This window comes from Osmerus eperlanus, chromosome 27 (genome assembly GCF_963692335.1).
Source record: "Osmerus eperlanus chromosome 27, fOsmEpe2.1, whole genome shotgun sequence".
Classification (NCBI taxonomy): Eukaryota; Metazoa; Chordata; class Actinopteri; order Osmeriformes; family Osmeridae; genus Osmerus; species Osmerus eperlanus.
In genome coordinates this window covers 6,319,758-6,333,306 of record NC_085044.1, presented here as the reverse complement: position 1 = coordinate 6,333,306, position 13,549 = coordinate 6,319,758, and the positions used below count along the sequence as shown (strand labels likewise).

General features: G+C 51.2%; 2 protein-coding genes across 4 annotated transcripts; one reads left to right on the top strand and one right to left on the bottom strand.

Annotated features, from left to right (window-relative positions):
- Positions 1-1,252: 1,252 nt before the first annotated feature.
- si:ch73-362m14.4 (actin-binding protein WASF3) lies at positions 1,253-8,024 on the bottom strand. 2 transcript variants are annotated; one of them, XM_062453840.1, is made up of 9 exons: positions 7,767-8,024; positions 4,548-4,685; positions 4,265-4,399; positions 3,846-3,999; positions 3,620-3,737; positions 3,139-3,311; positions 2,445-2,711; positions 1,949-2,325; positions 1,253-1,656 (listed from the first exon to the last, which is right to left on the bottom strand). In XM_062453840.1, the coding sequence occupies exons 2-9, from the start codon at positions 4,678-4,680 to the stop codon at positions 1,499-1,501; spliced, it is 1,515 nt and encodes a 504-aa protein (XP_062309824.1). In that variant the 5' UTR covers positions 4,681-4,685; positions 7,767-8,024; the 3' UTR covers positions 1,253-1,498. The 2 variants fall into 2 exon arrangements, with proteins under 2 accessions (XP_062309824.1, XP_062309822.1); XM_062453838.1 differs by having other exon boundaries at positions 1,254-1,656; positions 3,608-3,737.
- Positions 8,025-9,421: 1,397 nt separating this feature from the next.
- On the top strand, positions 9,422-13,473 carry LOC134013832 (tumor necrosis factor ligand superfamily member 11-like). 2 transcript variants are annotated; one of them, XM_062453573.1, is made up of 5 exons: positions 9,422-9,717; positions 10,419-10,643; positions 12,149-12,185; positions 12,488-12,565; positions 12,712-13,450. In XM_062453573.1, exons 1-5 carry the CDS (start codon positions 9,676-9,678, stop codon positions 13,164-13,166), a joined length of 837 nt encoding a protein of 278 aa, XP_062309557.1. In that variant the 5' UTR covers positions 9,422-9,675; the 3' UTR covers positions 13,167-13,450. The 2 variants fall into 2 exon arrangements, with proteins under 2 accessions (XP_062309557.1, XP_062309558.1); XM_062453574.1 differs by lacking the exon at positions 9,422-9,717 and adding an exon at positions 9,836-10,040 and having other exon boundaries at positions 12,712-13,473.
- The last annotated feature ends 76 nt before the right edge of the window (positions 13,474-13,549 follow it).

Genomic DNA, 13,549 nt, shown 5'->3' with positions numbered 1-13,549 from the left:
GGACTGGAGAACAAGATAAACAAACTCGTTGTACAAGCAGTGTTACCAAAATCTATACAACAATGGATATTAAACACAGTAGTTGTTCTAAACCCATAGACGTCTGAGCTGACACTGTGATGTAGAGATCAGTCACTCTGCTCTTCTGCCCCATCATTCCCTGTCCTTTTCCTTCCCTCTGCCCCCCCCCCCCCCCGTCCTACCCTCCTACCCCCTCCTCCCCTCCTACTCAGCCTCCTCCCCACCGACCACCCCTCTTACCCCCTCCTGTCCTTCTACCCCCGCCTCCTCCCCACCCTCCTCCCCTCCTACACCACTCCTCACCACCTACCTCTCCTCCCGTCTTCCTTCCCCACCTCCTTCCCACCGACCCCCAATTCCTGCCATTCTACCCCCCTCCAGCCAATATCCTGATTTAATGAAAAATATAGCAAGGCATTTGAATTCTCTTGTGAACTCTTACACAACTCTGACACACACACCCATACACACACCCACACACAGTATGAGAATAGAAGCTAAAAAGGTCAACAACTCTTTCTTTCACAACCAAGTATGTTTCTGTTTTTCTTTCGTTTTTTTTAAACAAATAATACAGTAATATTACTTCTTGTTTGAGAAGGGTTTACATCATATTCAAACACGAAACTTGAAAGTGGTGGTGATGAGAAGGATGAAACAGATCCTGCTGTCAGTCCTTCTCAGTGAGTAACAGCCCAGGGACACAGCAGTAGAGCTGGAGAGGAGTAGACCTGTACATCTGTCGAGGTGTGGATCTGTAAATCTGTAGAGCTATAAAGGGTCCATTTCTCTTCTGTGTCTAACAGCAACTCAAATGTTGCCCCCTCCCCCTTGGGGTTAGCCCCTCCCCTTGTATGAAGCCCCCCCCCCCCCCTTAGGCCTAGCCCATCTGGGTGTGGCCCCCAACGTGTAGCACTTAAAATCACTGAACTAAAACCACAATATTATAGACACAAGACCGTTATTTAGTTATATAATAGACTATCATATATTTATATATAAAGCAATCACTGAACAGATGTATATGTAGTCACGTGTGATGTGTACTTACAGGATTCCTGTGCTTACGTTTGGAGGTTGTCCCCCTACGTATCTCCATCACACTCCTTCCTTCCTTCCTTCTTTCCTTCCTTCCTTTCTTCCCTCCCTCCCTCCCTCCCTCCCTCCCTCCCTCCTTCCTTCCTTCCTTCCTTCCTTCCTTCCCTCCCTCCCTCCTTCCCTCTCTCACGCTCCCTTCTTCCCTCTCTCCCTCTCTCCCTCGGGGTCTAGGATATATCTGGACTGTATTCATTAACCTATGTATCTCCCTAGAAACTGAGACAAATGCCTGTGATGATTGTGTACGTGTGTGTTTGTGTGCCTGTATGTGCATGCATGTGTGTGTGCGTGTGTATGTATGGTGAGTGTGTGTTAATGTGTGTCCAGGTATTGGAATAGCAGCACCTCCCCCCCCCCCGGCTCCCCCACCCTAAATTCCTCAGTCGGACCACTCGTTCTCCTCAGGCTCCGAGTCCTCGTCCGATTCGCTGTACTCCACGGCGATGCGACGTGATAGGATGGTGGCCACGTCGTTTCCTACTGGCTCCTTCTTGGCCTCCTGCTCCCTCTGCTCCTGCACCTTCCTCAGCTGGATGCCTGCTCACACACACACACATTCATGAGGGGATAGAATGGGATGGATTGTGGAGCAATGTGGTGCGTAGCAGTGTGTAACATTGTGTAGCATAGGGTAGCATAGCATAGCAAGGTGCAAAGTTCTGTAGCATAGGTTCGCATAGCGTATCATAGCAGTGTGTAATGGTGTGTAGCATAGCATAGCAGTGTGTAATGTAGGATAGCATAGTTTAGCAGTGTGTAAAGTGGCATAGCATAGAGTCATGTTGTGTAGCATAGGTAGCATAGCATCGCACGGCATCGAATAGCGTACCTCTGCGTATGGCAGACAGCAGGTCGCTGCGTGCGTCGGTCATGGGCATGGCGGGCACCGCCCCCTTCCTGGGCTCCCCAGACGGGAGGTGTAGGCCCCGTGCAGGGGACAGGGCGTGGCTGGGGGGGCCCGGGGGAGGCGGGGGTGGGGCGGCAGGGGGGCCGCCGGCCGGGTGGGACGGGGAGGGGACGTAGTTGGCTGGCGGGGGAGGAGGTGGGGAGGGGCTGTAGGGGCGGGAGAGGGCAGCGAGGGAGGGAGCAAGGGAGGGGGGCAAGGAGGAGGGGGCAGAGGTGCTGTCGAAGGCTGTCTGGGCGGAGGGGATGAGAGGGGGGGGCGGAGGGGGGGCGGGTGGGATGAAGTGCTCAGTCTGGTGGCCGCTGGGAAGAGAAGTAGAAGAGACAGTTACATCATCCTATCTACCTCACTACCCACCAACCTAATAAGACTGAACGCGTATGTTAGACTAAGCACTAAGTGTGCGTGTCTGTGTTCACACCTAGCGTCCTTAGTAGTTGAAGGGCGTGGTCCGTTCAGGGCGGAGTCAGCGGGCGGGGCTCCGTGATGCGGGTGCGGCTGGGTGCGCCCCAGGGAGTGCTGACGAGCGGTGGCCGCGGCGACGGCAGAGGCAGGAGGGCGGTAGGCGCGGTCCAGAGATTGGGTCTGGTTGGGATTGGTCAGATGATCCATCCCATCAGGGGCAGCTGCTTCCTGGTTGGGGAGGCTGGGGGAGGTGGGGTAGGACATCTCGTCTGAAAGCCCTGACCTGGGATGAGATGGGATGGGAGGGAAGGGGGTGGGGTCATACATTAGTAAACACCGTCGGTAGAGTGGGTTGTGGTGGTCATTTGAAATTCCTTTCTCCTGAGGCTTTTCACAAACCGTAACTCATCACATTAAACCGTATCTATACCGGTGATCTAACCAGTACCCAGTCCTGCCATAACATAATAATAAAATAATAATAATAACAATGATAAATCCATATTGAGTTTCTAATAAGTAGTGTAATCTAGAGATCTGCAGCAGCTGACAGCAGGTTGAAGTATTCGTTGTGTGTGTGTGTGTGTGTGTGGGGTGTGAGGTTTGTGATCTATGTGTATGCTGTGTATGTGGTGCGTGTATATGGTATGTGTTTTTGTGTGTATAATGTGTATGGAGTGTCTGCTGTGTGTGTGTGTGTGTGTGTTTACCTGTCTGGGGACAGTGATCCTTCTGAGGACATGCCGTGGTAGGGTGAGGGTGTGAGGCGTGTGTCCGGGCGGAACTCCTTGTCGTACGCCATCATGTTCCACTCTTGTCGGCGGTTACGAGCCTTACGGACCTTCTTCACCTCCCTGCCGGGGTCCTCCACCTGCTTCTGCTCCTGACACACACACACACCAGACACATACCAAACACACACATACGCCACACACACACCACACACACACACCACACAAACACACACACACCACACACACATCCATACACACACACACACACAGAGCAGAGTGTAAATCTGAATTGCTCCATGTACAGTGTCCAATGGGGGGGCTGTGATGTCACCATGGTAACATGGCCAGAGAACCATCTGTGCTAGAGGGGAAGAGGTGGAAGGAGGTGATGGAGGGAGGGGGAGGATGGGGAGATGGAGGAAGGGAGGCTGGCAGGCAGACATACCGACAGACAAACCTTCTGCCTCCTCTTCTCCTTCCTCTTGTTCTCGGTGGCCTGCAGCATCTTCTCCTTCCAGAGGTTGAAGAAGTAGGACGGGTCCGTGTAGAACTTCAGACCATCCTTCTTATCATCCCTGGAGAGGAGAGGAGATTGATTAATTCTTAATAAATGATTCAATACTAACCAGGAGAGTAAGAGTGTGATGACTGACCTATAGGGGCTGAGCATGTTGAGTACTGACCTGTAGGGGCTGAGGATGTTGAGGGGTGGGGGCTTGTCACAGCGTTGGTACATGTCCATGACGGGGTTGAGGATGGAGGAGCGTGACACCACCTGCTGGTCCTGGATGGTGCTGCTCCTAAACGCCTTCCTCATGTTGATGTCCTGGAGAGACACTGGGGTAGGCACACACATACGCTCTCATCAAACACACACCTTGTCTCGCTCGCACCCTTCCTCTCCCAGCACGCCCCCAGGCTTGCCCTCCTCCCTCCTTCCTCCTCCTCCCCCTCCCCGCTTCCTGTCCTCCAACCCCCTCTTCCCGGCCTCCCCCTCCTCCCCCTCAACCCCTCCTTCAACCTCCTCCTCCCAGCCTACCCCACCTCCCTCCTCATCACCCGTCTACACCCCTCCCGTCGTTCAATCTCCCCCCCTTCTCACCCTCCTCCACGGTGGAGTCTAGCTGGGTGACCTTCACAGCCAGCAGGTCCACTCTCTCCTGCAGGCCGCTCATCCTGAGGTAGAAGCTGTTAGCCTCTGTAAACAGCTCTCCAAAGATGTCCTCCGCATGCCTGCCTGCACGCACACATACATACATACACACAAAAGCACACTATAGTTAAACACACACTAAGATAATTGGGAGCTTGACATCACAGTGACCAATCGGTAGCTGACTTACTGAGCCCGAATTATTACAGTAACCAATCAGAAGATGACTTACTGAGCCCGCCCAGCTGTTTGATGATGGCCGCCAGTGTGCTATTGGTCACACACTCCAGTTCACTGGTGACGCCATCAGGCAGAGCGCCACGACACAGGTGCCTGGGCTCGATGCTGCGCTGGACAAGGGGCATGGTGCCTGGGGGGGGGGAGCGGGGGAAGGTTAGAGAGAGTGTAGTGTGTATTGTGTGTGTGTTAGGGTTAGGGATGTGAGTGTATATAGGTGTCTGGGAGGGGGGAGGTGCAAGTGTGTGTGTGCGGCGCATGTGCGTGGCATGTGTTTGGGTGTGTGTAGTGTGGGTGTGTGTGTGAATTCATGTGTGAGTGTGTGGTGTGTGCACATGCGGGTGTGTGCAAATACATGTGTGTGTGTTGTGTGTGTATGTGTATGCATGCCGTGTGGGCCTGTGTCACAGTACATGTAGTGACCATGGAAATCCCCCCCCCCCAGCCACCCTGGTCTTTGCGAAACTCCACGAGCCTCTACTGTCTCCTAGCAACCATGAATACTGCTCTGCTGGCCTCTCTCCTTTCTGCTCCCTCCTCTGCTCTCTCTATCTGCTCTCTCTTTTCTTCTCTGCTCTCTCTCTCCTCCCCTCACTGTTCTCTCCGCCCTCTCATCTTTCTCACCTCTGCTCTCTCTTTCTTCTCCTCTCTCTCCAGTCTCTTTCTCCTGACTCTCTCCTCTACCCTCTCCTCCTCTCCTCCTCTCCTCCCTTCTCCCCTCCTCTCTACTATTTCAGACCCCGCAGGATCAAACAGCTGAGTCAGATCACACTGCTCCTACATTTGAGACGTGTGTGTGCATGCATGACTGCTTCTGTGTGTTTGTGTGTGTGTGTGTGTGTGTGCGTAGGCGTGTGTGTGTACGTCAAGCGAGTAGCTATACTGTATCAGTGCTCTAGTCGGAGGGCATCACCATGACAACCTCTCGAGGCTTTACATCATGCTCTGCTGCCCAGTACAACGAGAGGAGGAAGAGGAAAGGTGGGGGAGAAGAGGAGAGGAGGAGAGGTGGGGTGAAGGAGAGGGGGAACCGTGGAGGAGAGGAGAAGAGGAGGAGGAGAGAGGGGAGGAGACGAGGAAAAGTGGAGAAGAGGAGGAAGAGTGGAGGTGAGGAAAGGAGAGGAGGGGAAAAAGAGTTCAAGTTTCAAGTATATAACAAGTACAGGCACACTGAAATGATTTGGTGCTCCTCTTGACAATCCCTAGTGGCCCATCTAAACCTATTATAATGAATCTAAACCTATTATAATGAATCTAAACCTATTATAATGAATCTAAACCTATTATAATGAATCTAAACCTACACTTATTGCCAATATATGGAAAAATTATCATCTTGAATAATTCACCTAACAACTAAGAATAATCAAACAATGTGTACATGCAGTGGATGAAAGGAAATTGACGAAGGTTGTGGAGCTTAGCAGGATATAGTATGTCTGCCTTCTACAACGACCAGCCCAGTGGAGCGAAGGAGAGTGGAGGAGAGGAGAGACAGCTCGACTACAAGGGTTAGGGTTAGTTTACTCTGGAGGAGGGTGAAGGGGGAAGTGGGGCAGGCCATATCCGGGGGCGTGTGTGGGTGTGTGTGCATGTGTGTGTCCGGGGGCAGGGTGTGTGGCCGGGCACAGCTGTCAGATTGCCAGCTAACTGGCACACCGTAGCATCATGACAACAGCAGTCAACGCCCCCCCGGGGACTCCATGCACAGGCACACACACACTCACAGCACACACATGCCACACACACACCACATGCACAGGCACACACACACTCACAGCACACACATGCCACACACACACCACATGCACAGGCACACACACACTCACAGCACACACATGCCACACACACACCACATGCACAGGCACACACACACTCACAGCACACACATGCCACACACACACCACATGCACAGGCACACACACACTCACAGCACACACATGCCACACACACACCACATGCACAGGCACACACACACTCACAGCACACACATGCCACACACACACCACATGCACAGGCACACATGCACAGAGACACACTCACACACCACACACACATACACACACTGGTGCGTACTCTACTCTGCTTGGCTGTGAAGTCTGTTGTGATCCGAGGAGCAACCAAGATGGCCGCCCCCCATCTCTGCTGCAGTCTCATAGTCTCTCAGAGATCCCTCTGTCTGGGGATGAACGCTCACTCGCACGCACACACCACACACTCCTCATACTCTCTTTTCTCTCTGTAACATGAATGCTCATACGCTCTCTTCTCACTGTCTCTCTCTCTCTCGCTCCTTTTCTCCCTCCAGGCTACATGCTGCCATGGATGGTTTTCCTCATCCCCTCTCCTCTTCAGCCTTCTCTCCTATCCTCCTCTCTTCCCCTCCTCTCTTCTCCCCCTCTCTTCTCTGCTCCTCCAGCTTTCCTCTCATCTCTCCTCCTTTAATTTACTCTCCTCTACCTCTTCTCACCTCTCTTCTTCTTCCAGTTTTCTCCTCTCCTTTCTTCCTCTCCTAGTCTCCTCCTCGTCTCTCCTCTCTTCAGCAGTCAGTCTCTACAGTAATGCTGTACAGCTGATTAAAGAGTGGAAACCATGGTAACGGCTCCACTGTGAAGTCTTTGATCACGATTTGTGTCCTCTGACTTTGCACTCACACACAGACTATGCATGCACAAAATCACACACGTGTGCATCCAGGTGTATGCACGCAGGACGGGGTTGTGGGTATAGAAGGATGACGTCACGGGATGCGTTCATTCGGACCGGAGACAGTGGAATAACAGATTACGTCATTGATTCTACAGGCAAGTCCCCGCCGAAGACGTGCACGTGATTTGTAAAATCTGAGCGAACAGGTGTGTGCGCGCGTGCGTGTCCATTTGCCTAGTCAAATACAGAAACAACGAGGTCAAGTCATAATTTTGTTGCTAAAAGAGAACACCGTTTGACCCACGGGCTTGGACGTGTTGTTTCCTGATACCCATATTGATCATCTAGGTTACTGATAATGACATGCCCTGATAACGTTGGTAGGCTCTCTCTCTCTCAGTGTGTCTGTCTCTCTGCCTATCTGTTTCTCATCAAGCCTTTGGAATTACATAAACGCACCACGAGCTTTACTCCCAAACGCATCGTTTTATAGTTATCTACACGCACCTAACCGGGAATTAAACGACCAGCGACCAGCGTGTGACAATAAGGATGGAAGCCTCACCTCTGCTTAGTCCTCCCGCGAGTAGAGACGGTCCTCTGCGTGGCTAGTCCAGCTAATCACCCATCAGCGGCGGAGCGAGTCAGAACGCGTCGGCGTGCTGCTATGAGTATCGCTGCATTCTCGCGGCTGAGGGAATGGAGGACAGTGCCGCCGCTTCTCCGCGGACTCTCTGCATGTGTGTATCACTGGCAGCCTACGCGAGCGCTCTGCAGCGATGATACTACGGCGCATGCGTATGGAGGGCGCACACAGGCACCACCATCACCACCCTTCGTTTCCGTGACGCGCACGCTCACGCGCACCCATACAAGGACACGCATTATGTGCGTGACTTATCTGTCATGCGTGCTAGAGTGGAACTGAGCCGTAACCTTCTGAGGTTAGGGAGGGAGGGGTGATGGACAGGTGGGGGGAGAGGGTTAGATAAGGGTGAGGTGGGGGTGAGGGAGGGAGGGAGGGAGGGAGGGAGGGAGGGAGGGAGGGAGGGAGGGAGAGGGAGAAGAGGGAGGGATTAGGGAGGGGGGAGGAGAGGGGGGATTACAGAGTGAGAGGGGTGAGTGGTGAGGGAGGCAGGGAGGGAGGGAGGGGGTGACGGAGTACTGTGTAAAGAAATCTGTGGGAACGAGAGGCCGAATAAAAGCCTCTGTCATTGTCTGCCAGTGTGTGGGTGTATGTGTGTAGTATGTGTGTGTGTGTGTGCGTGTATGTAAATGGTGTGTTTGTGTGTCTGTATATGGTGAGTGTGTATTGTGTGTGTATATAGGGTGCGTGTATGTGTGTGATGTGTGTCTGTGTGTACATGAGAAAGTTCTGTGAGTGTTGTTGATAACTTCAGTAAAAGTTAGGTGGCTGAGCGTTAGGGAATCGGGCTAGTAATCAGAAGGTTGCTGGTTCGATCCCCGGGTCTGCAACTGACGTTGTGTCCTTGGGCAAGGCACTTCACCCTACTTGCTTCGGGGGGAATGTCCCTGTACTTACTGTAAGTCGCTCTGGATAAGAGCGTCTGCTAAATGACTAAATGTAAATGTAAGATCTCCCGCATGCTTTCGAGGGAGATGAGGATGACGTCACGTAACAATGACATCTGGGGTAATCCATACAAAGATGAGTAACCTTGAATTTGATCGAATAAATCAATGTTTCCTGCCATGGCGCTAGATATCCGTCAGGAGGCGCTGTGGTCTGCAGCTACATCCTCTGTGGATTCTCGTGGTGTCTTAAAGAATGTGGGTATCTTTGTGGCGCATCCATGCCAACTTTCGCAATGTTGCTGCTGCACCATGCGAATGGGATCACCAAGACAACCGTGACGAATCACCTCAACATCTGGTCACATCTGTCAAGCCACGCGCAACTGTTTAAAGCACTGACGGATCCAAGGGGTGAGCAAAAAATACGTAAACACCCCAATCTCCCCATGCTAAAATATATACTTTTACATCATAGTATATTTCATTCAAAATATCATTATTATTGGCATTATTTAAATCTTATAATCATTTATAGTTGCATGAAGACACCGTCCCTCCCCGCCTCCATGCCACCCCTTTGCCAGCCCAGGTGAAAATGTCTATAGATCCGTCCCTTATAGATCCACAATAACAACACAAACACAAATACATGGAATTTCATCTGTGTGTCTTTTGCATTATGGTTAAGTTGTGGGGAGTCGTTTGGACGGATGTAACTAACCATCTAACTAACTAACTAACTACATACATTTCTCATAGTCTGTAGCTATAGTGTTGACTACAGTGGGCCAGCCTACGGCGCCACCGGGGATTACATATTCCAGCGTGATCTTGGCTACACCCAGAACTGCTCTAGCTCAGAAGGAAACAGCCCTATTACCGATAAACACACGTCTTTCTTGACGGCTTCGTCTAACCCGCCGGACGCAACTGGCAAGATGCGGGTGGCCCTGACCGTTTCCGTTTTGCTTGTGTTACAGGTAACCTCCATCGGAATGCTTTTTTAAGCTAACATGACGCGCAGGTGAAAGTAATTATCACCCCAACAACCAGCAGTAGAACTTACATTTTAATCGATGTAGGCTATCTGAAATGCATTTACTTATACGTGCAAAGACGCGCCGAGATTTGTTCGCCATTAACCGTGCACGAGAGAAGTTAGACTAGTACAATTCTTAACCTTTAGCCTAGTTGTCTTGCATGTCGAGAATTGTCTCCATGACTCATATGTGTGCATAACATTTGGCAATGTGTCCACTCGCATTCGCTGAGTATTGTTATGGGGATTCAACATTTCAGCATGGTAAAATCTAGAGCAGTTAATTAGTGTAGCAATTACATCAGACTGTTGATCTCTCAATCCTCTCTCTTTCTTACACACAATTACTCTCTCCAGCTCTCTGTCTGTTTCTCACCCCCTTTATCTCTCCCTGTCACCCCTCTCTCTAACTCCCCCCCACCCCCATAAAACCGGTTGGTTGTGGTTTGTTGTCTCAGTACTGCTGCAGAGCTCGCTATACTGACAATGCACCAACATCCTCCTATATGTCTCCTGTATCTCTCTCCTGTCTCTCTCACCTGTATCTCTGTCCTGTATCTCTCTGTCCTGTATGTTTTACTTGTACATCTTTCCTCACATCTCTCCTCATATCTCTCTCTTTGTCTCTCTCTCTCTTTGCAGCTGCAGTGCCAGGCTCTAGAGGAGGTTGAGTGTCTGAGGCTTCTGGGAGCACTGCAGAACCAGCACCATGCCCAGTACCAGAACCAGCACCGTGTCCATAACCAGACCCAGAACCAGACCCAGACCCTGCACCTGCACAAGGCCAAGGAGCAACCTGAGGTGCTGACCCAGCAGGGAGTGTCCTGCTTCAGCCTGGCCCAGAGCCTAAGAACCTACATCTCCAAGGTAGTCTTTCCTGAAAGATGATCTATGTCTCTACAGTAGGTACTACACTAGCCTTGCCTGAATATAATCTCCAAGGTAGTTCTCCACTAACTCTGCCTCATTATAATCTCCAAAGTAGGTACTCCACTTGCCCTACCTGAATAATCTACATCACAAGATTAGGTACTCCACTTGCCCTGCCTGAATAATCTACATCACAAGATTAGGTACTCCACTTGCCCTGCCTGAATAATCTACATCACAAGATTAGGTACTCCACTTGCCCTGCCTGAATAATCTACATCACAAGATTAAGTACTCCACTTGTTCTGGTTTAATATGATCTATGCCTTCAGAGTAGTCTACTAGCCCTACCTGAACTTGATTTATGTCTCTGAGATATTTTAATCGTATAATCCTGATGAAGCCAATTAGAGCCAGCCACTCAATTCCTCCAGGAAGTCTGGTTTGAGTCCTGTCTAATAACTTTAGGAATTCTAAACACCAAGCCCTAAACACACAAACTAGCTTCCCCAGCATTACAGCGCTTCCTCTCCATGGACTCTCTCCTACCCTCCTCACTCCTTCCCATGCTCCTTTCTGTCACACACACACACACACACATACACACACGTGTAGACACACGCACATACATATCCTCTCTGTCTAACATCCAGATTAAGCGTGTAAAGCGTGTCCTGCCAGGAAAGACTGAGTCACACTCTGGTCAGCTGATCTTTAAGGGGAGGATGGAGTGAGAGGATGAGGGGTGGAGGGGACGAAGGAGTGAGATGATGAGGGCGGAGGGGAAGGGGGGATGAAGGAGTGAGAGGATGAGGGGCGGAGGGGAGAAGGAGGGAGTGAGTGGTGCAGGGTAAGAGGGGATGGGAGGATGAGGGGTGGAGGGGAGGATGGAATTACGTGGAGGGCAAACACGTGAAGGGGATGAGGGGGTGGGGGACATGGAGGGGAGGGGAGATAGGATAAACAGTAAGAGTTATAAAAGCATTGTGACTAAGCGTCCTCTCAAGTCATTCTATTATCTGGTCCTGAGGCTTCAGACTCTGGTCAAATTACTTAAAGGACGAACACGGATGATTTAATTAAACGATTCAGTGAGAGGGATCCAGGCAGGAAATGCTGGATGTGGAGTCCTTGGGTGTCGACTGGGCTTCTCGGAGCTCGGACGATCCCCCCTCGAGGTGCCCTGGAAAGCAGGAGGGGAGGTCGAGAATAGAAGAGGAGATGGAGGAGGAGGAGGGATGCAGTAGTAGAGAAACATAAGTGGCTGGAAATAGCAAGTTTGTATTCATAGGAGGCTACTGCCTAGACTGAGTTATATGTTGGATTAGCTGATGAGTATCAGGTATGTCATCGTTATGGTGATCAGGTACGTAGACAAGGTGGCAGATGGGAGTTGTGGTCTTCTCCTCCGCCAAACTTTAGTCTTGTCCAACTTCATGTATATTGTAATAAACAGTATGTAATTATAGCATCACCTCCATTAGATGCTGTTTATTTTCCAGGTGACGGAAAGGATCGTCTCTGAGCACATCCTTTCAGGTAACATTCACACCCTCCATCCATCCTTTCATGCATTTCTTCATCCCTCTATCCATCCTTCCATCTGTACATCCATCCATCCCTCTTTCCATCATCTATTCCTCTATTCATCCATTAACTCTCTAACCCTCCATCCAGTTCCTCTCCATCCCTCCATCCATGCATCCATCCATTCATCATCATCTCTATCCAACCCTCTATTCATCCCTTCATCTCTTTCTATCCATCCCTCCTTCCACCTCTCTATACCTCTAACCCTCCAACCCTTCATCCCTCCCTGTAACACTCTGGTCTCTCTTCAGAGTCTCTCCCCGCCAGAGGGACCAAACGCAACCTGCAGCCCTCCGCCCACCTCACTCTCCGAGACAGCGGGCTACAGGGTAGGTATCTCTCCCTCTCCTCCAGGTCCTACTTACCTCTCCTCTTCTTTAGGCCCTAGTTACCTCCCCATTCACCCCAGGTCCCAGTTACCTCCCCCCACTCCCCCGTGTCCTGTTCACCCCTTCCCCCTCACATCTCTCCCCAGGGCCGGTCTCATCCTCCCCCCAGAGAGACCTCCACCAGTCCTGCCGCTACCCGGTCCTGTCCTGGTCCAATCACAGCATGGTGTCTCACCTGTACAACATGAGCGTGTCCGGGGGCCGTCTCCGCGTGGCGCGCTCGGGTCGTTACCACGTCTATGCCCAGCTGACCCTGCACTACGCCTCCCTGGGCCACCAGGGGGCGCCGGAGCACAGCCACCAGCTGGTGCTGTGCGTAAGTAGGAAGACGTCGTACGCGAAGCCCATCCTTCTGCTGAAGGGCGTGGCCACGCGCCGCTGGGCCCCCGATCCTGAGCCTGCCGTCCACTCCCTCCACCAGGGGGCGCTGTTCTCCCTGCGCGCCGGAGACCAGCTGCTCGTCTCCGTGTCGTCACCCGCCGTGCTGCACCACCCTGAGGACGCTGCCAGCTACTTTGGGGCATCCCGCTATGACCCCTGACCCCATAGAGGAGCTTTGTTACTGTGCCCCAGTGATAAGGAACAACAATCATGGAGGCAATTTGTCACTTAACCAACAAACATGTTTTTTATCTGGGACTTTTAGTTACATTTTGTATGTTTTGTATCTGGGACTTGTAGTTCAGTTTTGTATGTTTTGTATCAGCCGAGTTTTAACTGAATCACAAAGGTGCTTGATTGGTTATTCATTTGGTGGCTTGTCACAGCTTCTGAGCTGGAAGTATGACGTATGGTTGGACTGAATAAAATATATTGGTATGTGAAGTTAGCTGTTCACAGAAATGCAAGACTGCGTTCAGTTGCAGTGTTGCTCATTCATGTTTGGACTTGTTTGTTTGAACCAATTTCTTGATTTCCTCATGT

Excerpts from the sequence above, each read along its gene's own strand:
- si:ch73-362m14.4 (XM_062453838.1), bottom strand. The coding sequence starts at position 4,680 with ATGCCCCTTGTCCAGCGCAGCATCGAGCCCAGGCACCTGTGTCGTGGC. Across the intron at positions 3,738-3,845 it reads AACATCCTCAGCCCCTACAG|GGATGATAAGAAGGATGGTC; the intron begins GTCAGTACTCAA and ends TCTCCTCTCCAG. Across the intron at positions 3,312-3,607 it reads GGCAGAAGGTTTGTCTGTCG|GAGCAGAAGCAGGTGGAGGA; the intron begins GTATGTCTGCCT and ends TGTGTGTGTCAG.
- LOC134013832 (XM_062453573.1), top strand. The coding sequence starts at position 9,676 with ATGCGGGTGGCCCTGACCGTTTCCGTTTTGCTTGTGTTACAG. Across the intron at positions 10,644-12,148 it reads TAAGAACCTACATCTCCAAG|GTGACGGAAAGGATCGTCTC; the intron begins GTAGTCTTTCCT and ends TTTATTTTCCAG. Across the intron at positions 12,186-12,487 it reads CTCTGAGCACATCCTTTCAG|AGTCTCTCCCCGCCAGAGGG; the intron begins GTAACATTCACA and ends GTCTCTCTTCAG.